Below are 25,926 nucleotides of genomic sequence, written 5' to 3'. Positions count from 1 at the left end.
ATTTGAAATGAAGTGAAATATTTTCGAATTTTCGTGCAACGAGCAGCTGTTGGAAAGCTATCGGCTTTTAATTCGCGCATAAAAATACGATATCATATAAGATATAGAATAAGAAAGCATTTACTTTCAAAGTTAAGCGGTCGAGACCTCTCGAAATCATTAACCTTCAATTACTTGTTAATTTGCCTTGAGAAAGGTTGTTTACTGTTCAAAATCGAATATACTGATCGCAAATTTTGGGCTGCCCCGACAGTGGGGGAAGAATAAAGCACTTTGAAAACATATCTGTTTTCACTGCGGCAGATTTCATTTGGTAGGATTCAGCAAAGTATGCTTGCTAGTGTTGTTACCAAAAAAAGGCAAAGCTTCATCGGGGAGAAGACCGAAGCTCTCATTCGGCAAATAGAAACGTTTGATGCCACCGCGCGCTACTGGCGCTACTACGATATGTGACCAAACAGCAAATGATTTGTGTAAGAAGTAAATTCGGAATGCCAGCACATACCAGCGATGCAATTTAATTTAAACCGCAGATTATCGAGTCCGACCTGTAGCATAACATAAAAATACCTCAGAAAGTGTGACTCTAACCTAGTAGTACGAATAACTTAATTTTACCTTTGAATTGTATGCAAACAAGCCGCGCCTCAATTAACAACAACATAAACTATATTACTTACTTGTAAAATGAATCCGGTTTGTTTTAACGGCTTACTAAACTATTAAATCCATTAAATTCGACGAGCAAAAGTTCTAGCACTCACAGTAGCAAACCAGCATATCTTTTGACAGATTGAAAAACACGTGAATGTGTAAGTGACAAACACACAAAATGGAAGGAATGGAAGAAAATATAAAAACAAAACTGAAATCTGTCATTTGACAGATACGAAAAAAATGATAGAAGCAAAGCCTGGAAAACAAAACAATATTTTTCAACACAATAAAATACTATCCCGAAATCAGAAAACTGTGGTGTAATTTCCAAAGTTCTTCTTCACAATGAGCTATGAGGAGAGACAGAAAGCTCTCTTCGCTAGTCTGGAATCAGCAGAGCAGGAAATTTCATCCGATTCTATCCTTCATCAGCAGCAAACCGAATATGATGTTCGTAATCGAGACGACGCAGATCGTGGAAACCGGGCCGATCGTCGGCGTGAATACAGTGTAGCACAAAGGTCTATTCGGAAGTTCCGCGGCCGTGAAAGCATTTTCAAGCGACCTGCACTTCCAATCGGGAAGTGTTTGCCAGTATCTCGCGTACCGGATTTCAAGGTAAGTTAGTTTCTTTTCATCGATTACTGACCCAGTAATTTATTACATGTTTTGTGTACAGAAAAATCCTCACAAATGGACTAAATATTCCCTAGAGGATGTGGACACCAGCGATCGAAGTAACACGGCAGCTGCTTTCACTTTTCTTCGAGAAATGGAAGCACAGAAGCGTGATGAACAGAGTAGGGAAGAAGCAGAAGGGTCAACCGCGTTCAGAGAAAAGGTTCGATTCAATCGCTCTTTAAAGCTAAAAACTCAACTGGAGGATCCCCCACCTACGGGCGAAGAGGACAAACCAATAGTGAAAGGATCTAAAGTTCTCATGCCGGAGTACGTTGTGGGACAAAAAGCTAAGAAGTCTAAACCAGCTAAAAAGGATGCGACATCTAAGCCAAGTCGAAATAAGGAGCTGAAATTGGATCATCTATTGGATGCCGTCGACGAAGAGGATGAAGTGGATTAGAAGATAGACGGGTAATTATACGAGTAACTATCTAAACATGTAATAATGCATTTTCTTCATTGTCGCTATGAGCATGTGCTTGAACAAACAAAATCGATTAGTAAATAGAACGTAAAGAATCGCATTTTGATATACATGTATGTTAGGTTACCCAACTATGTCAAAGGTGGTGAAATTTCATGGCATATTTTTGCCTTTCTCCTAGAAAGGTATAGCAATCACTTGCAAAACCGAAAGTATAAAACTGCTCCAAAGGGCCGAATAGCATATATCACTCGACTCAGCTCGACGAGCTGAGCATTTTCTGTATGTGTGTGTGTGTGCGTGTGTGTATGAGTGTGTGTGTGTGTGTGTGTATGGCTAAATTTTTATTCTCACTCACTTTTCTCAGAGATGGCTGGACCGATTTTCATGAAATTAATTGCAAATGAAAGGTCTTGTTGTCCCATAAGACCCTATTAAATTTAATTGTAATCGGATTTTTAGTTTAGAGGTTATGTATCAAAATGTGAAAATCACGAAACATCATTATCTCGAAAACTACACAACCGATTTGAACAAAATTGATTTCAAATGAACGGGCTACCTTAAAAACCCTTAACTTTTGAATTTTATGAAGATTGAACTTGCGGTTCAAAAGTTATGAAAAGAAACGTGTTCTGAAGACTGTTTAATCTCACTCATGTTTCTCAGAGATGGCTGGATCGATTTTCATAAAATCAGTGTCAAATGGAAGGTCTAGTTGCCCCATAAGACCCTATTGATTTGTTTTGCAATCGGACAATTACTTTGCCTGTTAATGTTTAAAAATGTGAAATCAGGCTATGAAAAGGAACATATTCCGAAGACTAGTTGGACTCACTCACTTTTCTCAAAGATGGCTGACCCGATTTCCACAAAATTAGTGTCAAATGAAATGTAAAGCTGCCACATAACACCCTATTGAATTTCACTGTAAGCGGACTGTAACTTCGTCTGTAATTTATCGAAATGTGAAAATCACGAAACTTTATTATCTCAGAAACTACACAACCGATTTGAACAATATTGACGAGCTAGTTAAGGGGTAACTGATGAATTATGATTGAACACGTGGTTTAAAAGTTTGGCTGCCCTATACGTTCCCATTTCATTTAATTATAATCGAACTCAAGCTTAGCGAACTTAAGTTTATAAAACAACGGAAGTCTATTATCTCAAAGATTACATGACTTATTTGAACATAACAAGTGTCATACGAACGAGTCATCTCTCGAACTTACAAATAACAAACTTCATAACAATTTGATATGTGGCTCAAAAGTTATGGAAAGCGAAGAAATTCAAAGACTATTTAAAACTATACCTGCTTTGATCGATATATGTGGCCTCAACATAATTTAAATGTGGTATCGTACTATTTGAACGTTCCAATTTAATTAATTCCTTGCGATGTGTTAAAAGTCTGCAAATGCACGACGAATCGGCCATAGGATAAGATCAAAGTCAAATAACAAATCGTTTGAAATGATTGGGTTTATCGAAATGACAATATCCTCGACTTTTGGCTTCTGTACATCGCCTTAAGTCTGAATATATTCATATTGGGTGGTATTCGGTCATTTTTAGCAGATTTTCTGGCATCAATCTGACACCGGAAGTACCCATATTGGGAGGTATTTAGTTATTTTGGTTGTTTTCCAGAAACTAAAAGTGGTCGTCTTCAAATTCAAAATGGTGTCCAGGGTCAATGTTTGGTTTCTATACATCATCTCGATTACAGAAATATTCATCTTGAGTATTATTCGGTCATTTTCGACTGTTTCCTAAAAGTTGCCATTTAGCAATTCAAAATGGTGCCTGAGGTCAATTGTTAGCTCATTGCATCATTCTAGTTCCAGATATACTCATATTGGATGGTATTTGGTTATTTTAGGCTGTTTTTCACAAACCGGAAGTCGCCATCTTGGATTTCAAAATGGTATTTGAGATAATTTCTAGCCTCTGAGCGTCATTCTGGTTGAACAAACACCCATATTGGGTGTTATTCGATCATTTTCGGCTGTTTCCCAGGAACCGGAAGTCGCCAACCTAGAATCCAAAATGGGATGTATGGTCGATTTCAGCTGCTGTGTATCATTCTAGATCTGGAGATACTCATGTCAGACGGAAATCGGCCATTTTTGGCTGTTTTCCAGAAACCAGAAGGTGCCATCTTACAATTCTAAATGGTGTCTGAGGTCAATTTTTAGCTTCTTGCAACATTCGGGATCCGGAGATACTCATACTGGGTGGTATTTGGTCACTTTGGGCTGTTTTTCAGAAACCGAAAGTCGTCATTTTGGACTTTAAAATGGCCTGTGAAATCAATTTCTGTCATCTGGGCGTAATTCTGGTTCCGACATTCATATTGAATGGTATTTGGTCATTTCCGGCTGTTTGCCAGACACCGGAAGTCACCATCTTAAAATTCAATTGTGTCTGTGATCAATTTTTAGCTTCTGTGCATCTTTCTGGTTCCGGCAATACTCATATTTAACGGGAATCGTCCATTTTAGACTGATTTACAGAAACCGGAAGTTGCTATCATACAATCCAAAATTTTGCCTAAGGTCAAATATATGGAACATAATTTTTACCACTAAAACATTCACCTGCCAAATTTGGTTCCATTTAGTTGGTTAGCTCTCGAGATGTGTAGAAATTTGTGTTTCATTTGTATGGCATCCCTCCCTTCCAAAAGAAGGAGGGGTGTCAAAACATTATGGACATATTTTTTACCCCTTAAAACATCTACATGCCAAATCCGGTTTCATTTGCTTGGTTTGTTCTTGAGTTGTGCAGAAGTTTATGTTTCATTTGTATGGGACCCCTCCCTTCCAGAAAAAGGAGGGGTCTCAAACTATCATGGGAGCCTATATGGATCAGACAGGCAAACAGACCGGATTGCATTTTTATATGTATAGATTACAACATCAATATTTTTTAAGAGTGAATATACATTTATTGGATTGAAGCGTTCATGTAAATCCATTTTCTACAAATAAAAGTTTGAATGAGAAAGGCTGGGTCTGACCGCTACTGGACACTGGTCAACACAGGTGCGTTCCTAAAGCTCTAACCAAAAAAATGTAAGATTATAGCTATTCAACCAATGAATTTCAATTTCCCTAGTCATTGCCGTTTTTTCAGAGACTTGAAAGAGTTTTCTCGTAAACATAACGTTTAAGCGACGAACCTGGCGAGCAATTACTATACGACACTCTAACGTAAGTTGACGCGTTTTGGTAATGGCTAGCTGCCGCGCATAGCAAGTCCGTCCCATTTGCATTTTCAGTAAAATTGAGTTATTACATGTAAATGGTAGCTAACAATGCATAGTTTCGTAACAATGGATGAGCTCAACAACTTTGTTCTGAAAAACTGCTGGAAAACATCTAAACATATTGTCCCATCTCGTAAGAAGCAATGTTAAAAATCATATGAAAACACGTTTTTCTCGGCTTGCTGAAAATGCAGGTGGGACTGACATGCTATGCGCGGCAGCTAGGGTCACAAAAATTCATAACAATGGTTGAGTAGCTATAATCTTCAATTTTTTTCCGGTTTGACCTCCTGGAATGCCTTTTTTTATTTGGTCGACCACTGTTATTAACGCAGGATTTTCGGATCAAAGAATATACTGGTTATTACATGTTTTAATTTATATAGGTACGTTTATGTAAGGTAAAATGGTCTGCTTTCTTAAAAACTTGTATATCATGTTGTCCATACTGAATGGTTAAACAATCGATCAGTCAAAAATGCAAAATGATGTTTCAAGTAATGAAAGTATTTAATTCAGTTTCAGTTATGTCGTTGATTTTTTCTGCGAGTCAAATTAGTGTTTGACTAAATTATATTTATGCCAATCTACATTAACTAAACACTAACATCACATCAATTTTTAATAGGGGTTGATATAAAACTTTTGTTAGCTAGGATTTACACTATATTATGTACTAAATATTTAGTGGACAATATGGCAACGTGAACTTATTTTGTACGTAATGTTTTACACATATGTTGATATTTCCATGTAAAAACCATCTCTTTCTTGGTATATATCATGTTAAAACAAAGCTATGATTAAAACAGTATCTTCCTTACCAGCATTCATTTTTGGTTAGGTTATATATTAGCTATTTTCCGAACAATGGCATGCTTTTAGAAAGCAACGTAATCGAGTATCAATATTTGAATTATGTGGAGTTAAAATGTCTATGCCGTTAATAATAAACTCTGCTACAGCGAAATGGGCTTAATACAGTTGTTCACAACTTTTACCTAAATAAACAATATATGCTAGTAACGTTTTTTAGTCCTGTCATTCAGAATTTCGCTAATAAAATACTTTTTGCATTGTCTTAGAAGCACATGCGGGGCGGAGGCTGTGCAGCATACTAGCTTTGCAGTGATTAAAACAATTTAGACTAGATGATAATCTTTCTGCTTTACTCTGTAACATATGAATATCTCCTATGTATAGCAGGAGAGTTCGTTTACGGTCGTATCCAACACGAAATAATGTAAGCTCACTGAAGAGTATTGCGTCATTCTACTTTTGGTAAAAAAAAATCTTAACGTAATAAACAAGGTTTGATTGATAACTTTAACTTTTTTATAAGAACAAAGATGAAAAAGTGTTATCATGCAACAAGATAAATATACTTATTTAAACAAAAGGTGACTATAACATAAAAAGGCTACCTGTTTAACAGTAATGATAGACGAAAGAATAAAAATGTTTGAACACTTTAAAATTGATCCTTGATGTAACCTGCACATTTTAGAGCTTAACAAATCAGAAATGCCGAATTCTGTGCCGTTCTCGTTCTGTTGAGATTCCGCTAGTCTGAGCGAACTTGTTGGTCGAAAATCTCGCTCAAACAAACAGGGGCTAGTCAAAAACGCAAGCAAATATCGACACAAAGGTGATGACCAATCGATCGCAGCAGCTGCGATCGTCGGTTTGGTTTTCCTCGGCTGCTTTGCGCATCTTTTTCGGATAGTTCTTCGGGTTACTCCGTGCGCTCAGTTGAATGGGCATCGGGGCAAAGGCTGGGCGTTGCTTCCTGAAGTTAGCAACCATTGACTGCTGTTCCGGCGTTAGAGAGCTCATCTTTTTTCCGTTCAGCACATCCTCGACTAGTTTGGACTCAATAGGATCCAGCAGCTCAACACGATCTTTGGCATTTTCGAATTCTTTTCGCGCCATAGTAAGATAGCGAGGTGTGTAGCAAAGTGCGCCTAGAACACGCCGTCGATTTTCCGCCGATAATTCGAGATTCTTACGCAGGCACTCCTCACGGCTCCATCTAGCGAGCAGGTCCAGCAGAACAATTTCGGAGGACATTTGTAGCGCATCCCGTTTTGCAATCATTTCCAATTCTTCGAATCTCAGCGCTTGCATGGTTTCTTTGGCGAACACTTCTTCCGCATGCATGTCGATCATCTGGAGACAATTGTTGAGCAACGCCGCGAAGTACTCCTCCGGTGTGAGTGGGGCTTCCGGTTTGTCCTTTCTCTTGCCACGCCGTTTCTTCTTTTGTATTGCTGACAGTGTCGCTGACACCGACACCGAGTTGTAATACCAGAGCGCGCGGAACACTTCCAGCACGTGCGCCGTGGACAAGCTCGAATCGAGCTCCTTAACGCAGTGGATTTCAAGTTGACGACACTGAAAGCGCGATGCCAACTCCAGGATCTGCAGCATATGAGTGGCTGAGTGGAATTTGATGAATTTGGTTTCAAGGTACCTGTGAGGAATGTTAAAAAAGTATTAATGTATCGTTCTGTAACTGGGATATTGTGTTATTGCTATAGCTAGGAATGTAGTGTTTTAATTTTTCTATGATTTGAGGGACGCATCGGGCTTACGATTATCCCTGATGTTGCTTGTCTTATTTGGATTTTTTTAAATTCAATGTTTCTTGTTCTACTTTACCACTAGCTGACCCGGCAAACTTCGTTCCGCCCATTTTTGTGTTTAATTAAATAATTTTAAACATTCCAAATTGATTGATTCCTTGCGATTTGTTTATAGCCTGCAAATGCACGACGAATTGGCCACAGGATATGATCAAAGTCGAAGGACAAATCGTTTGAAATGATTGATTTTATCGGAATGTCAACATCCCTCGCCTTTTGGCTTCTGTACATCACCTCGATTCTGGAAATTTTCATATTGGGTGGAAATTGGCCATTTTCAAAACCAGAAATCGCCACCTCACAAATCAAAACGATGTCTGAGGTCGATTTGTGGTTTCGGTGCATTATTACGATTCCGGAAATACCCATGTTGGGTGGTATTTGGTCAGTTTTCGTTGTTTCTGAAACCGGAAGTCGCCATCTTGGATTTCAAATGGTATTTGGTGACATTTTCTGGCTTCTGGGCGTCATTCTGGTTCCGGCAACACCCATATTAGAAACCGAAACTTTCCATCTTAAATTTAAAAATGGCGTCTAGAGTCGATTTTCGACAGCAGCCAAAAGGAGGACACAGGAGTGCGTTATCCCAATCATTTTAGGCTGGTTTTAGGAAAAACTGGTTAAAATATCTCTCCCCTTCCAAAGTACGGAGGAGTGTCAAACCACCTTAGAAATTTGTGTTTGATTTGTATGAGAGCCCTCTCATCCAAAAGTGGGAGGGGTGTCGACCCATCATTAAAATATTTTTTGCTCCCAATAACCTTCACATGCCAAATTTGGTTGCATTTACTTGATTAGTTCTTGAGTTGTGAAGAAATTCGAGTATCATTTGTTTGAGAGCCCTCTCTTCCAGAAGAGGGAGGGTTGTCGAACCACCATGAAAATTTTTCGTGCTCCCAAAAACCTTAAGATATCAAATTTGGGGAGGGGTTGTCGAACCATTAAGACTTATTTGTTAACCCTAAAAACATTCACCTGCCGAATTTGGTTACATTTAATAGGTTAGTTCTCGAGATGTGCGGAAATTTGTGTTTCATTTGTATGTTACAAAAAAGGGAGGGGTGTCAAACAATTGTGGACATATTTGTTATCCCTAAAAATATTCACATGCCAAATTCGGTTCTTTTACTTGGTTAGTTCTCGAGATGTGCAGAAATTTGTTTTTCAGATCAGATCAGATCAGATAGACAGACAGACGGAGCTGCACTTTTATATGTTTAGATTATTCTAATTTGTTTCATACAATTGAGCTTGAGCTTGAACGACCGCATATTTCGTAGTAGCTTTTCCGGGATGGATTAGAGCTAGTGAAGTTGCACAAAGAAACCCCGTAAGATAGTTAATTTGGGATTAATTTACCATATTCAATAAACAACAATTCAGTAGCTCTCGCTTTACATAAGATCGATAACGGCGCCGGCTACGTTCTTACGATTGGTTAGAGAAGGAAGTACGGGAGTTTTGCAATCATTGTTGCTGAGCTTACCTCTGTATCTCTAACGACTGCTACGGGAAGGGAGAGTACCTTTGCCACTGTGGTAAGTTAGTTACTCTTCCCTTTTCACGCTTATATATAAACTCTACTGCACTTCTTTACCGAGCCTCGTTAGTTATGTACTTCTATTAAGTATTGGCGTGAGGGAAGGGTCAAAGTAGGGAGATTGGGCGGAACCTGAGAGTAAACTCATATGTAAAAGCGTCCCTCTGATACCGAACGGTCTGATCTTATTAAGATTTGAATTCACGACCAATCGCTTGTCAAAGCGGACCCAGGCCAGGCTTCTTCCGTTCTCTTGATTTTTGATCAAATTTCCTTCTCTACCTGCCAGACCCCTTGGAGAACTAGACATTCTCTCACACAGAGTGAGTAATTATCCACATTTAGGCGTAGAGTATTTCAGTCGCAGAGTTCCTTTTCACTCTTAATCATCGCGTGTTAGGGGTAAACATATGTTTGCTCTCTCAATTCAAGAGGGAGTAGTTTTCGTTAGCTTCTCCTTTACTAGAAGAGAAGTTGGCCAAATATCAAAACATTTAGGTTCACATTTATGCCACACCCTAACCGTTTGCGAATTCAATGTTATAGGAAGATTCACAACTCACCATGGGTGCGTATTCTGCAGGAAGTTCGATTTTATACTGTTTTTGCCGCACCCCAGTGCGATAAGAACGGTAACGTAATGCTCAGTTGATCGCCGAGCAATTTATTTCACTTTTCTTGCGTGCGCGGATGAGCAATTTACAAGAGTTTCACTGGGTTTTTGCTCTGTCAAATTAGGAGCGTTTTTTCGTCAGAGAAACTATTACTCTGTGCTCTCTACAGCAGATGGTGTGATGCACATTGAATGTAAGCTCACAGTTGTTAAGAGGGGAGAAAACTGTTTTCTCTTCAAGATGAAGATGTGCAAAACAAAGCCTGCTTGAGGCTACGAGCTCTGCTCTGCCGTAATCTCGCAGACTGACGTACGCGTCAAAGTGGCCGATTTGTGTTTTTTTTTGCGATTGAACGATAGAACACACCAAATCGGACCTATAGGTACCGAAATTTGATCAAACGTGTAAAAAAGAGCGTCATTAATTCACGAAAACGAAATGACGTAGCCGCCATTTCTACTCAACGTGACGTAAATCCAGCCCAACTATGTTTACGATGCGTTTATTACATTCAACGACTCGAGAACAAATCAAGCAAATTGAACCGAATTTGGCATGTAGAAGTTTTTGGGAGCAGGAAATATTTTTATGATGGCACGACACCTCTCTTTTCTCTGCAAGAGAAGGGTTCCTTACAAATGAAACACATATTTGAAACAAATTTTCCGGAAAACAGCCTAAAATGATTGGCCCAGGAGCCAAGAATTGCCTCCAAAGACTACTTTGAATTCTAAGATGGCAACTTCTGGTTTCTGAATAATAGGCCAAAATGGCCAAATACCACCTAATATGAGAATTTCCGGAACCAGACAAATATCCAGAGGCCAGATATTGAGCCTTTTTGAAATCCAAATAACAACTTCTAGTCTCTGGAGAACATCGTAATCGTAATCGGGATGATGTACAGGAGCCTAGAACCGACCCTAGAAAAGACCGTGTCTCCTACCACGGATTCTGCTTAGCGGCGATGAAATCGAGATAGTTGACAAGTGAGTGTACCTAGGTTAACCGGCGATTACCGAGAATGACATCAGCAGAGAAATTCGTCGAGGTTACATGGCAGGAAATCGTACATTTTTTTTGAAGGACACTGCTAGAATAAAATTCGTCGCGGCAAGAAGTTGATAGAAACAATAAAAAACATAGTGGCCCTCTAAGGCCACGAAGCTTGGTCCATGTTCGTGGACAACTAAAGCGCGCTTGTGATTTTCGTACGGATGAAGTGCGCATGGAAGATGGCAGAGTCCACGAACGCTATTATATTTCTAATTAAATCCATTTCCAAGAACGAATTCTCGAATCGCGACTGTTTGACTGATTATGAAAAAAGAATTTTTGTTAGTGACTTTTCGCATACTACGATGGACGTACGTCAATCGGTTGTAGAAACAGGGAAAATAAAATCGCTGTTTCTACAACAAAATGACGTTGGTAACACAACTTCTGTTAATAAACCTTTTTGCACAAATGATACGTTCGGCTATGTTTTGTGATTATGTATAATAATGCATTATGTACAGATCAAATTGTTGACATTCGTCCTAACACTTATTATACAAACGTTTTTGGAAAACGCTTCGTACTGAAAATTTTACTCGCTGTCGCATACGTCAATCTGCGAGATTACGGTAGTCCTATTCTCATTCGTTTCATCCGATAGATTAAGTCACACTTCTGTACATTCTCAGCATAACTGCTGATTGCTTGTCTGCTTGTTTCTCAAATGCGGTCAGTCCTTTGAAATGGTTAACATTCTAAAACAAATTCTAGGCTTCATTTTCATTTTTTGAACTGTATCCTGTATGTTCCGAACATTTTTTTGCAATATTTCCGTTTTTTGCAAAATCTGATAAAATGTTTCACTTAATTCCCTGTTTTCGTCCAATTTTTGTTCATTTAGATACTTTTACTTCTTTTTTGCTGGTTCTAAACACCACTAATATGATTTTATAGTATCAGGAGAAAGAAAAATATCAGAGTACTACACACCAGCAATAAAAAAAATATTTTCACTGGACATCCTTTCTCTCACCTGACAAAGATCTCGAAATTGTCCTTATCCACGTCACGCACCACAAACTTCCCATCGACGACGGTTGTTGATGCGGCTCCGCTAATCATATGGGCCAGCTGTGTGTTCGAATCCAAAATTGGTTTCTTCTCGGCCCGCACGCTGTAGTTTTCTCTATTTCCCAAAATCAGAAAATCTACATACATATCCGGATTGCTAAAATCATCCCCCTGCATCAACAAGGGCGCCGACGGTTGTGGCATCGCGGCCGCAGCCTGAACTCCACCATTTTCGACCGAAGTATTAAACGGTCGCCCCATACCGTCGTCGTCGTCGTCCGCTGTGGTTTTTGTCGGTAAACTCACTTGCACCGGGTCCGCGGTGAGTCATGCAGAAAACAATTCGCGTGTGCAGTTGCCACTTACCACCCGCAAAAGTGTCAGAACGTCTAAACGAAACCACGGTCGGAAGTAAACTGGTAACGATTTTCTGCTTCACACGCGACTAGATGGCGACCGGCGCGGCGGTACGACGGTAACGTTCAGCGGCTTGGAAGAATCTGCAAGAGAAGAGTAGGAAAACAAATTAGAAACGCTCGCGATTAGCGATCCTGATAAAACGCGTTTATCGATTCGCGTGTCTCCTGGGTTCCGATAGGTCTTTCAGTGTATGGACATTACACCTTGCAAATGATTAGGTTCTGTCCGACAGGTATCTGAAACCTGCATGCGTGTAAGTGAACAAAATGCGAAGAGCCTGGCCGCACTCATGAGATCGATTACACCGTTTGAGCTAGATATTGGCGTTCGACTTAATTATGAGATAACACAATGTGGGTTTATGTGAGCGTCCATTACGTAGAAGTGCGGATGGAATTACTCACTGTTGTTTGTACTAAAACTGTTTGGACAAATAATGTGAGGGCATAAATTATGGATAAATCCGCAACTCTTAAAAATCGTGTGTATCAAAAGTAACTGCTATTTCTACCTGATTAGTTTTAACGACGTTAGCTGCTTACAACTATAGAATGTTGAACGAATCATTCTTTTGAGTAGGAACGGATCAAGCAGTGGCGTCTATTCTAATTAGTCGAAGAAAACGGGCCCCACACTTCTCAATTTTGATTAATAATCCACATTACACATTTCGGGTTTCTCGTCTCAATACACTTAAAATAGGTTCCCTACCCTACTTATATGATTTAATTTGTATTATTTTCAGTTCCACTTATCGTTTATCGGAACCCATAGAAATGCAGACAAACGACGATGGACGGGATCAGTTAATTGCTAATTGCAAAAAAATCGCCCAAACAAAGACAAAAATATACTGTTGTGCACAGTGAAATGGAGCTCATCATATTTTTTGTATTCGACTAAATCACGTTATGATTATTTACATACAAGAGCTTGTATGTCATGGTGGTTATTATCGGAGACTGCTTCCACGGTACGTTCTAGAATCTTTCTTCTTTTTGGCGGACTGTATCTTTCCGCAAATATACGAACTATTTACAAACTATAGTACCTAACTATCATGTTAGATATATCAGATTAGTGATACCACTGAATTGCTGTGCACCGAATAGAATTTCTAACGAATTTCGTTTTCTTGGGATATCAGACTAACCTTTTTTTTAAGTCGAAGCAACCCTGTCATAAGCTCACTGTTTCGTTCTATGTGGACAGTAATTCGTTATTATTTCATTAGAAACCATGATCTAATTAGCCTTCAAGGGAACTGAAATTACCCGCGTCGAAACAGGTAAAAGGGTTTCATCCAGAACCAGTAGTTCTGCCCGCTGATAACGTAATCATGATCAAAGAAACGGCGAACATGTAGTTTGAGCTAATTATATTAACCTTCCGCGCCTGCTTTGTAGCGTTCTTAAGCAAACATTTGCTAAGACCCTCGCGCAAGCGATGACTCCGATTTCGGTATGATTGAACATCCGAAGCTGTATTAATAACGAATAACAAAAAAATTGTTTAAACACAGTAGGGATGCTTTGTTTGCAATATGATAGCAACCAAGCACGTACACGCAAATAGTAACTGTACATCGAAAACGATGTTAATCTTCTACCGGTAGAAGGTTTGGCTTTTGAACTAACTTACGTTACTCAACATCTGTGGTCCTATCAGAGATCATACTAGTGAAACAGAACAGCAGAGATTCTACAGAATGCAAACAATTTGGCAATGTATTTCAATTTCGCACTTGACACACGATACTCAATTAAGTTAGCGAATGATTGATAGTACACGACCAGCCCGGAGATTAGATACAGTTTACACCTCAAAAAACACCGTAACCATTATCGATGTTTGAATTTTTATTGCTGCTGTTGCGTCGATTGCTGTTGATACTTTGGGCAACACATTCGGTCACCAATGTGATGCGATAGGGGATTTACATTTGATAGCGCAGGAACTGGAGCTGAGCTCAAACCAAGCTGTTTTTAATAAAATACTAAAAAAAAGTATTTAAATACTACCTGAAGAAGTATTATTAGAGAAGGGTTCCCTTCATCTTTCTAGTTTAAAGATTTTCTTCGCACTTCTTAATTGACAAAGTAACTACTATTGAGAGTGAGTTCGTATATCCGTGTCTCTGTGTAAGTTTCTACCATTCCCTTTCAAACTCTATTATACCGAACCTTCCTCCCTCCTAATATCGCCAGTTACAATTCCATGGAGAGGTATAATATACTGTCGTCCTAAACATAGCTGTTCCAGTTTTTTCAATAACATGTAACAACTATGCGTAAAACAGCAGTCTACTGCCCATAACTGCATAACAGTTCCATGTGGTTTTTAATCACTTTTGGGATAAACCCCAGAACAGGCCGCTTTTCATTCCATGGCCCATCGCATCTTCAACATACCGATGGAAGAACAAGAGTTTTTAGCAGAAAAAGAAACAATATATAAAGCAGCCGAATTGAACGGGTACGACAAACAGTTCGTCGACAAAATCCTCCGTAAGCACGAAAGAAAGAAACACAGACGAGACGCTACCACTTTAATACCGGAAAATGAGGAGATTCGAAGAGTCAGCCTCCCGTTTTACCCTACCATCACGAATCCACTGAAGCATACCCTCCGCAGATATGGAATAAATATTGCACATAAAAGCGTTAACACTTTACGTGAACTTCTGGTTAACCTGAAGGACAAAGTTCCACAAGACGAACAAGCTGGAATTTATAAAATACCGTGCAAAGACTGCGACGCGGTATATATCGGGCAAACACGAAGAAAAGTTAAAGTGCGGCTTAAAGAGCATAGAAGAGCAGTAGAAATGAACAAAACGAGTGAATCCAGTGTAGCAACACATACAGTGAGTAACCAACACGAGATCGATTGGGATAAGGCGGGTCTGATCAAAAGCATCAATAAAATTGGTCTCCTCAATGCTTGGGAGTCAATGTACATTGCGACGGCCAAACAACCATTGATGAACGACGACGATGCACCGATCAACTCAATTCTCTTCAACTTGACAACGGGGAGAAAGTAATCTCCAGCTCACTCTCTTCGACGCGTGCGATATAACGTACGAGAATTTTAACCAGTTGGACATGGGATCTCGTCCTGTCGATGGGCAATATGTAGCCCGAAACCGGTAGACGAAAGGTAATTATTATATTATCCTTTTATATCTGTAAGAGCAATAAGTGTCTTGTCTGATCACTCGTCGTGTTCCGTCTGTGTTCGCGATTAAACCCCAGAAACTTCTTGACATTGTGCTCTCGGAAAATCACAAGAAAAGGCAACAAACATATCCGAAATGATGAAAAAATATCAACTTTGGTCAGTCCCATGTTATAAATAAATGCAAAACAGGCTCAGAGCTGAAAATAATTAGCAGAAAATCATAGTAACTTTCATTAAAAGACCAATTGAAGTGTACTAATCGGAACAACAATAACCTTATTGCATGTAAAAGTATTCTGCCATATATATTTGCCTCGGATGAATGCATGTTTTAAATTTTTATTTATTGATTGAATCAATAGGAAGTAGAAAAATGTAGTGGTTTTACTGCGTTTTACTCAGTCAGGGTGGCGAAAAAGTTTTCAAAATTAAATTCCCTGATTTTCCCTGATATTCCCTGAAATACAACATTAATCTCCCTTATATTTTTCAGCATTCGGCACAAAAAAGGGCAACGTAGATTAACGCAACTCTGGAATCCCAGTGAAAAACCTAAATTAATCCACCTAGCGGTCAGACCCAGCCTTTCTCATTCAAACTTATTATTTGTTGAAAGTGCTTAGGAAATAGCGAAATAAAAGAAATGACTCTTAATTTCGAACAATTTAGTTACGAGTGATACTGGATAAGTCCAAACAGAACGATACCACATTTAAATTACGTTGAGGCCACATATATTGATCAGAGAAGGTATAGTTTTAAAGTCTTTGAATATCTTTTCTTTCCATAACCTTTGAACCACATTTTAAATTGTTATGAAGTTCGTTATTTGTAATCTTTGAGATAATAAACTTGCGTTGTTTTAAAAAATCAATACATAACGGTTGCTTAAGTTCGATTATTATCAAATAAAATGGGAACGTAAAGGGCAGCCAAACTTTAAAACCAAATGTCCAATTAAAATTCATCAGTTAACGCTTAACTAGCCTGTTCAAATTGTTCAAATCGTCTGTGTAGTTTCTGAGATAATGAATGTGATTTTCACATATTGATACATTACATACAAAGTTACAGCCCGATTACAATGAAAATCAAAAGGGTGTCATGAGGCAGCTACACCTTTAGACCTTCCATTTGACACTGATTTTATGAAAATAGGTTCAGCCATCTCTGAGAAACATGAGTGAGATTAAACAGTCTCCAGAACACGTTTCTTTCCATAACTTTTGAACCACATGTTCAATCTTTATAAGATTCAAAAGTTAAGACTTTTTGAGGTAGCTCGTTAATTTAAAACCAGTTTTGTTCAAATCAGTTGCGTAGTTTCTGAGATATTGATGTTTCGTGATTTTTACTTTTTGATACATAACCTCCAAACTAAAAATCCAATTACAATGAAATTTAATAGGGTCTTAGTGATATATGCCATTCGGCCCTTTGGAGCACTTCGGTTTTACAAGTAATTGCTAATAAAATAAAATAGTTTACGTCTGACGTTTAAAATAAACAAATAAATATACACTGATCAAAAAATTTTGTTTACGTTTGACTGCATTTACATAAAAAGTAACTACATGACATAATTACATTTTTTGGAAAAAAAATGTGACGACATTCTGGTCCTGAACAACAGCCTGAAGTGGCCAAATGTCATCAAACATCAGTGTTTGTGGAACCTTATGATACCCAGAGGCCAGTAATCAACTTCAGACGCCGTTTAAAATTTTTAGATATGTAGCTTCCGGTTTCTGAGAACAGCATAAAAAAAACAAATATTACCCAATATAAGTTTTCAAGAACCGGGAGAATGCTGAGAGGCCGGGAATCAACTCCACACTTCACTAGTACAATACCCAATTAGAATTATGTTGATGCCAGATATTTTGATCAATCTATTTCGTTTCTTTGCTTAGCTTTTGAACCACATATCAAACTGTAATGAAATTTGTTACCTGTAAGTTTGGTAGACAGTCCGTAGTTATGTTCAAATAAGTCGTGTAATCTTTGAGGTAATAAAGTTACGTTGTTTTTACAATTTAATAAATAACGGTCGAAATAAAAGTCCGATTATAATTAAATGAAATGGCAACTAAACTTTTCATTTGACACTGAGATTGTTAAAATTAAATCAGCCATCTTTGGGAAAATGGATGAATTTGAAAAGACATCGGAACATGTTTCTTTTCACAAATTTTGAACTAGTTAACCCTTAACTAGCCCGATCATTTGATATCAATATTGTTCAAATTAGAAGTGTAGTTTCTGAAATAATGAAGTTTCGCGATTTTCACATTTTAATACATTACAGACAAAGTTACAGTCCGATTACAGCAAAATTCAATAGGGTGTTATGAGACAGCTAGACCTTTCATTTGACACTAATTTTGTGAAGATTGGTTCAACCATCTCTGAGAAAAGTGAGTGAGTTTATGTAGTCTTTGGAATATGATTCTTTTCATAGCTGGATTTCACATTTTTAGACATAACAGGCAAAGTAATAATCCGTTTGCAAAACAAATCAATAGGGTCTTATGGGGCAACGAGATTTGACACCATTTGACACTGATTTTATGAAAATCGGTGCAGTCATCTCTGAGAAACATGCGTGAGATTGAACAGTCTTCAGAACACGTTTCTTTGCATAACTTTTGAACCACATGTTCAATCACATACACACACATATACAGAAAATACTCGGCTCGTCGAACTGAGTCGAGTGATATACGACATTCGGCCCTTTGGAGCACTTTTATACCTTTAGTTTTTTTCAGTGATTGCTATACCTTTCTAGGAGAAAGGCAAAAAAGTATTCAATCAGATATGACACCAAACCATAGTGGTCCCGAATTAGCTTTTTATGCTGTTTTTTCGCTAGAGAGTCGTTTAAAAAAAATAACCACAGCGATTTTTTTTAAAATCAGAATGTGTAATTTTGTTAAAAATGAAATGAAAAAACGAGGAAAAAACAAATTTTCACCGATGAAATATTTTCGGGTGTTCATATTTTGAAACTAGAGGCCTGAAACTATGATTCAACGGAGAAACATTTTAGGTACATTCACTTTGCATAAAAACCTTCTTTAAACAATCCTACGGACACTAACAGTCTCTCCCGAGCCGGGACTCGAACCTACGACGACTGGCTTGTTAGGCCAGCATCGTACCTCGAGACCAGCTGGGACGCAGTTGATGCAACTGTATGAAATGCAATAAATGGGCTCCAAAATTGACAGGAATGGTCGAAAAGTTATAATCTTTCTAGGGCAACTATTTTGAGATTCGGGGCCGCATATTTTCTCTTTTTTATTAATTTTCATTATCACATTGTTAAATAAAACGTTTTATCAATCCAACGACACTAAATTTATTGCATTTCATACAGTTGCATCAAAGTTTTGCATTGCATCGACATTCAACAAATTTAGCTTTAGCAGTTTGTTTCAGTCTCCTTTGTGATTACATAGAACCAATTATTGAAAACTGCAATGCCTGACAGTAATAAGCAGAATTTTCGGGTAAAATTTGACCCAGCTTTTTGAGAAAATTCATTTGTTATTTGTGTGATCTTATTTCCCAATATGGAATGTTTAGAATTGATATCGGGAGCTGGTTTGTATAGAAAAAATAACGAAATATTAACGTTAGTAAAAAGCCCATAGATTACCGTCGAAAACAAATCAGATTTCTTCAAATATGTAGGTCCAAATTGTATTTAAAATTTGAAATGGCAAAATTTGAAAATCTCCACTAAGTTCAATTTGAACGCCTTTCGAATCTTCATACAGGAACCATTTTGCATTGGGAATTTTTGTCTGCTTCGGCTAGCGTTGCTAGAACGTAATATTTTTAATGCAATAACGAGCAACGTCGGCGTCAGGTTACTCATCGTATTTATAATGGCACACCCCAAGCTGATTAAAACATTGGGGCACTTCACTGACTTCGAGTACCGCCGACTTTATCAGTAGCTTATCTTGACACATAATCGGTTCGTTGCATGTGGTGTGATCCCCCCAGAATGTTATTCTGGACTCGATCAGTCCAGCGAATCGCATTTCACAAGATGACAAAATGACTTTAGCTAAAACATAACACAATGTAGCATTTTAAGTAAGTCTACGAGGGGTGCGGAATATTGAAACTGCACTCTCAAATACATGAGAAACCAATCGACTACGCTAATAAAGGTTCAAGTAGGTTCTTGAAATGAGCATTGCTTTTGACTTAAAATTGATGCTACAGGTAATAATGATGGGATTACTCATTGATGCCTTCTGTAGTACGAAGCCATTTCTAGTTTTACTACTCATCATTTTATCAGCATCTTAAGTAACTTATAAGTTATAGTAAGTAGTAACCATAATAACCTCTGAAATAACCGGCTCTGCGCCGCTTGCCGGCCGGTATAAAACAATATATACTCAACTTCACATAGAGAAAATCTTCGATTCAAAGTTGACTAGCAATATTGTAGAAGCATTACTTATGCCTATCTGATACACATTATGACAGATGGTTGGTTTTACAATTGGTATTCAAATGCCCACCATGGGCATAGCAGAAGTTACTGATCAGAGTTCCGTTTTTTGTGTAGAGTGCACTTCACACATGGATAATCGCGCCACTAAACAACAGTGCATCACATGCACCAAAACTTAACGATAGGCTAGGACCTTGGGGAGGAAGGGAAGCCGTTAGTTACATCCCGCACCATCGTAGAGGAAGTAACACCTCAACGCTCGCATAGGGTTTGACCATGATGCTGAACTCCCAGGGAAGCCTGTTGCTGCCAGTTGTGCGCAGTCGAATTGATGAATGCACACACAGAGCCGCCAATTGTTCTGCAAACATTTTCTTGCTGCCACTACCGTTGAGGCAGCCGGTTGAACGTTGTTTACATTATCGGTTTGTAACAAATGAACATCTGCGTGGATATTAGTCAGCCTATACACCAGAGAGACGCCGAGACACTCACCGTTAAGGCAGCTGTCAACATCAAAACGGGCGATCTGTATAATTTTGCATTGCCGTTATCCGTTTTGATGTTGACAGTTGCCTTAACGGTGAGTGTCTTGTCATTTCTCTAATGTATAGGTTCGCTAGTGGATATCGAAATAAAATCCATTTTATGCACACGCGAAGGATGACCTAATAACGGTGCAAAATCTATAATTAGCGAATCAGATTTATGCGGGTGTCTAACGTGCCGCACATGGTATAAACAAGCATTTACAACAATTCTTGAAAAACAAAATTAACTCGCGCTTAAAAATAAGATTGACAACTTACGATGGTGGCAAAAAATAAATAGATCATCCGGCTAGCTATCTGTGCTTAGGTATCGGTATCAAATAATAAGACGCATTAAACATAATGCAATATCCACCTTATCGTTTAACTCCCAGGCGCCCATAGCGCGGCCGGAAATGCCTTGAGTAGGCACAAAGTCCGATAAGACGCGGGGTATCGACCAGACGTGAATCAGCCCAGTCTATTAGGTATTAGACTAAGAGTGCGGTAGACGGGTTAAAGAAGCGGTTGGTTATCACGGCGCCGAACCTTGTGAGGGCCACCTACCAGTAGTGCTGATCGAACTAATTAGCGAGCAAATTTTTAGGTTTACATTTTTTCCCGTCATATCTAAAACCAATTGTATCGCAGATGTGATCGATCGCCGGCTTCCCTTTATCAACAATACAACTTTATCTTATCGTTAATGCGGTAGACAGTGACGTACGCATGCAGTAATAAACTTTGCCGGGGTTTTAAAATTTAACTTTTTAATCAACACTATATTGGTATGTATTGAAAACATATGCGGAACTGATGGGAAAACTTAGCGTAACTATTAAGCATACATTTATGGTAAATGTTTTGGATAGTAAATTCAGTGTGAAGGTTACTGTTTCTGAAGCGTCCGGAGGTCGTCTGTCCGTGCGGTTTGAGCTCACTGATGTATTTAATCTGAATTCATGATTTCGCATAAAATATTAGTATGGGTAATGGGTATTAAGCCTGAGTTACGCTATGCAAAAGATTGGATATTGATTTGGTCGGGCTGGTTTGATCGAATTTAAATTCGCTAATACAATAGAATTAATTCCATGTCTTCATAAGATTGACATACTTAAAAGCATAAAGGTGAATGTAAACATTCATACATGAGTAATGTTGTACATGTGTAGTAATCGTTAGTTATTCGAAGTACACAATGTCAATATCTGACGTCCTTGCCGTAAATCCTATACCAAATCAGAACAGCATATGACGAAATAATATGATACATATATCGTGTTTTGATATCATTGCACAGTGTTTTATTTTGCCGTTTTCGTGCGACTAATTAAATAGCGTTTCAAATGCTGATTATAGCCATAACGTATGATCGGAGAAGTTTTAAGATATTCAAAAATGCATCTTCCGATGTAGGAAGATGAGTGATCAATCCACCTAAAAGTGAGATAGAAAATTTGCTTTTTCATCAAATTAAGATAGACGTATTGTGTCTTCGGCAAAATTTTAGGTGATCTCGAGTCAAGAAACTTTGTAGAAGACATCATGTTTCTATCTCTTACATATTACGAGCAACATAAAGTTTTCTATGAAGAGGCTTTGAAAATAACAATTTTCGTTACAACTTTTTTCTCAGATTTTTCTGAGTTTTCAAATCTTCTACAAAGTTATCAGGCATTCAAAAATGCATGTTTATGCTGAACATTGTTTTTTTTTATCTCCTAAAATAAAAAAGTTATTGGACATATTTCGATATTTTTGGGAATACTTTCTACTCAACCATCCATGCGATGAAATAACTATCTTTAGATTTTCAATTAAATGTACAAACTTTTGTATGTTAGAGTATGTAAGCAGTCTTTTCGTCTGTTTTTCAAAGCTATGTCATGCCGATTTTTGTATGCAAAAAATGAGTTTTCTTATATTCAGTTATATTCAACAAAGAAGGCGTGGATGAAAATAGTAGCTTCTTTTCGAACTCTATTTATTATTTTTCCCCGATTTCAAAAGAGAGAGCAGGGATTTTATCTTCAGATATCGAGAATATCATAAGATATCCCGTAAAACCGCTCACGAGTATCTACTGCATTGGGTGCTCATTTCGTCAGTTCCTATTATAACAGAAGCACGTGGATAACCTTATCAAAGCATGAATGCATGTTTAACTTAAGATCGTTAAGTGCCACCTTCGAAACTCAAAACTTGTTTATTTTTATATTTTTGTATACAAAAATCAGCGGGCTACTTACATACTCTTACATACAAAAGTTTGTACCTTCAATTGAAAGTCTAAAGACAATTATTTCATCGTATGGAACTGCCACTTGCGTAAAATTGCGCAATTTGGAGATAGTTGAGGTGAAAGTATCCCTAAAAATATTGAAATATATCCAATAACTTTTTTATTTTAGGAGATAAAAACATAACAATGTTCGGCATAAACATTCATTTTTGGATGCTTGATAACTTTGCAGAAGATTTGAAAACTAGGAAAAATCTGAGAAAACAGTTATAACGAAAATTGAGATTTTCAGTGCCTTTTCATAGAAAACTTTATGTTGCTTGTAATATGTAAGAGATAGAAGCATGATGGCTTCGGCAAAGTTTCTTGTTTTGAGATCACCTAAAAAGCTGCCGAAGACACCACGCATCTATCTCAATCTGATGAAAAAGTAAATTTTCTATTTCACTTTTAGGTGGATTGATCACTCATCCTCCTACATTGAAAGATGCATTTTCGAATATCTTGAAACTTCTCCGAACATACATTATGGCTATAATTAACATTTTCGTTGATATTTAATTAATCGCACGAAACGGCAAAATAGAACACTGTGCATTGCTTTACTTGATATTGAGAGGTGAATTATGTGAATTATAGATGAATTTATAGATTATTTTTGTACTATTAACAGCTTTGCTCGTTGTTTATGTGTCATAGTGATTTTACAGGGGAGCTTGTAGCCTCAGGGTTATAGAGTCCGCTTTGACAAGCGAATGGTCATGAGTTCGAATCTTAGAAGAACCAAGCCCGTTCGATGTCAGAGGAATATCTACACATGAGTTTATTCCCAGGTTCCCTCCCAATCCCTTAACCCTAACTTCACGCCAAACTCCAGAAAAAAAGACACACACAGTTGAACGAATACCTTTCCAGGCAGTTATGATTACTGATACTTGAAAGGGTAACTAACGATGCTCAGTAAATGTGTAAACACTAGAGTGGGGAATCGTTATATGGGAAAAACGAAACTTGATAGCAGAAAGCCAGAGCCAATTTTTTTTTGTTCTATTTGGAGCCCCAAACAATCCCAAATTTATCGGAAGTCGATTGGTTTTGTCTCTGCTTGACGCATTTCAAATTTATATGGAAATTGGTATAGAAAAACCAACTTTTTTGCATTTTCCATTTTAAAGAGCTCAAAATGGCTCAAACTATAGGTTTCATGACTTCAAATGGCAGGTTTTTTGATGCCTAACAACTTGGCCGAAGACACTAAAGAGCTAAGGCGTTCCAAAAAAATACTAGAGCTGTTCAAAGTTGAGTATGTCGAAATTTATGTTGCAAATCATTTTTTCTGCCAACACTGCCAGTGTACCGGCGTTAGTCAGATTTCCATTAGAAGTAACCTCTGAAACACATTGTAGATACTACCTACGTCTAGAATATTGACCTAAATTTGTTTGCTTAATCCAGCTGAGTGTATAAACTCGTTACGACATGTTACTTCTGATGGGAATCCTACTGACGCCGGTACATTGGTAATGTTGGCAGAAAACAAGATTTTCTGCATTTAAATCGACATACTCAACTTTGAACAACAATAGCTCTTCTTATGGACACCCTAGCTTTTCAGTGTAAAGTTGTAAGACGTCTGAAATACTACACTTTAACATAATGTAGTGCGTTATTAGATCATTATTGAGCTCTCTAGAAAGGTAAATGCAAAATAGTAGGTTTTCCCATACAAATTTGAAATGCTACGCGCCAACGGGTACAAAACCAATCGACTTCCTGTAAGTTTAGGGTTGTTTGGGGCCCCAAAAGAAACCAAAAAAACTTGGTTCTGGAAAATCGATCACTTTGCCCCACCCTAGTAAACACATCGGTAAACAACAAACACAAGTTCAGGTCATGGGCAATATTGCTGAAAACAATGAGTTTAGTTTAGGAAATTGACGCACATTACACTGGTCAACGCAGGTTCATTCCAAAACTGGAAAAAATGAAAGATTAGAGCTATTCAACAATTCGTGTGAATTTCAATGTCCCTAGACTTTGCCGTTTTTACAGAGACTTAAATGAGTTACTCGTAAACATAACGTTAACGTGACGAACCCGGTGAGCAATTTCTACACGACACTCACGTAAGTTGACGTGTTTTGGTAATGACTAGGGGCACCAAAATTCATCGAAATGGATGAATAGCTATAATTTTTCATTTTTTCCGGTTTGAGCTTTTGGAATGCACTTTTTTCCATTTTGTCGATCAGTGTTATCTTTCCAGGGTTAACATGGCTCTCAGTCATAGGCTGGTTAGCCACCGTTACCACCGGATCAGGCATGGATTGGAAGGAATTATTGCGGCGATTCGAGACAATGGATAAAACATAGATCCACAACAAAATTCCCGAGTCCAATCAGAAGTCGACCCAGTTGCTTCTACCTGGTGAAAGACGCCCTAGCGCCAACATCGGTATTATCATCCGGTGGTGGGCAGTATTCTTTGGGGTTTTCAATTTTTTTATTCATAGACTGTCTTGCACATGGTAAAATAATCAATAAACAATATCATTGTACATTACTGAATCGATTGGACATTGAAATCAGGCTGAAGAAAAAAGTGCTGTATCACCATGACAACGCTCTGGCTCATACTGTTTGCGATACGACCTTTAAACTGAAGGAACGAACCTTGAGTGACTATTCCCTGTTTCACTGGTTGAAAACGTGGCTCTCTGGCATGCAATTTAACTTTAATGAAGAGGTAAATTTGGAAACAAATAACTATCTCTAGAGACCAGATGCGTAGCACTTCAAAGTCGATATGGTTAAAGGAAAAACAGTTAAAAATAATCGATCAAAAACGTATTCATCGATTTTTAAGCCGTTTACGATACTATTGACCGTGTAGAGCTATGGAAAGTTAGTTATTATATGGACGAAAATGGCTTTCGTGCGAAACTAACAAGACTAGGCCACAATGGATCGGTACATCGAAACCCAAGTATCTACTAGCAGGGGAACCGAGCGCGATAAGGCTCGCATAGGTAGTAACGATAGTGGTCGACGGAGATGAGTTCGAGGTGGTTAACGAATTTGTGTACCTCGTATCATTGGTAACGTCAGACAACAACTGCAGCAGAGATATCCGTACGTATTGTAGCTGGAAGTCGTG

At 38.1% G+C, this 25,926-nt stretch overlaps 2 protein-coding genes across 6 annotated transcripts in view; one reads left to right on the top strand and one right to left on the bottom strand.

The window, feature by feature from the left end:
- The first annotated feature begins 866 nt into the window (after positions 1-866).
- On the top strand, positions 867-16,025 carry LOC129723625 (protein TSSC4). Of its 2 annotated transcripts, XM_055677965.1 has the most exons (3): positions 867-1,275; positions 1,337-1,749; positions 16,008-16,025. In XM_055677965.1, the coding sequence occupies exons 1-2, from the start codon at positions 1,003-1,005 to the stop codon at positions 1,736-1,738; spliced, it is 675 nt and encodes a 224-aa protein (XP_055533940.1). In that variant the 5' UTR covers positions 867-1,002; the 3' UTR covers positions 1,739-1,749; positions 16,008-16,025. The 2 variants fall into 2 exon arrangements, with proteins under 2 accessions (XP_055533940.1, XP_055533939.1); XM_055677964.1 differs by lacking the exon at positions 16,008-16,025 and having other exon boundaries at positions 1,337-1,810.
- Positions 5,404-25,926, bottom strand: part of LOC129723621 (BTB/POZ domain-containing protein 2) — a 48,363-nt gene continuing 27,840 nt past the window's right edge. For all 4 annotated transcript variants that reach the window (XM_055677956.1, XM_055677954.1, XM_055677953.1 and 1 more), the window contains exons 2-3: positions 11,874-12,411; positions 5,404-7,515 (exon numbers count right to left, since the gene is read on the bottom strand). In XM_055677956.1, the coding sequence (XP_055533931.1) occupies positions 6,657-7,515; positions 11,874-12,172 (1,158 nt within the window). In that variant the 5' untranslated portion in view covers positions 12,173-12,411 and the 3' untranslated portion in view covers positions 5,404-6,656. The remainder of the gene's footprint in view (positions 7,516-11,873; positions 12,412-25,926) is intronic.

The sequence above is a fragment of the Wyeomyia smithii genome, chromosome 2, assembly GCF_029784165.1.
Source record: "Wyeomyia smithii strain HCP4-BCI-WySm-NY-G18 chromosome 2, ASM2978416v1, whole genome shotgun sequence".
Taxonomy (NCBI): Eukaryota; Metazoa; Arthropoda; class Insecta; order Diptera; family Culicidae; genus Wyeomyia; species Wyeomyia smithii.
The sequence above is the reverse complement of the archived record's forward strand: the minus strand, read 5'-3'. Positions and strand labels throughout refer to the sequence as shown.

Bases quoted from the DNA above. Each gene is read 5' to 3' on its own strand.
- LOC129723625 (XM_055677965.1), top strand. From the start codon at position 1,003: ATGAGCTATGAGGAGAGACAGAAAGCTCTCTTCGCTAGTCTGGAATCA. The intron at 1,276-1,336 runs GTAAGTTAGTTT...TTTTGTGTACAG, and splicing joins CTCGCGTACCGGATTTCAAG to AAAAATCCTCACAAATGGAC.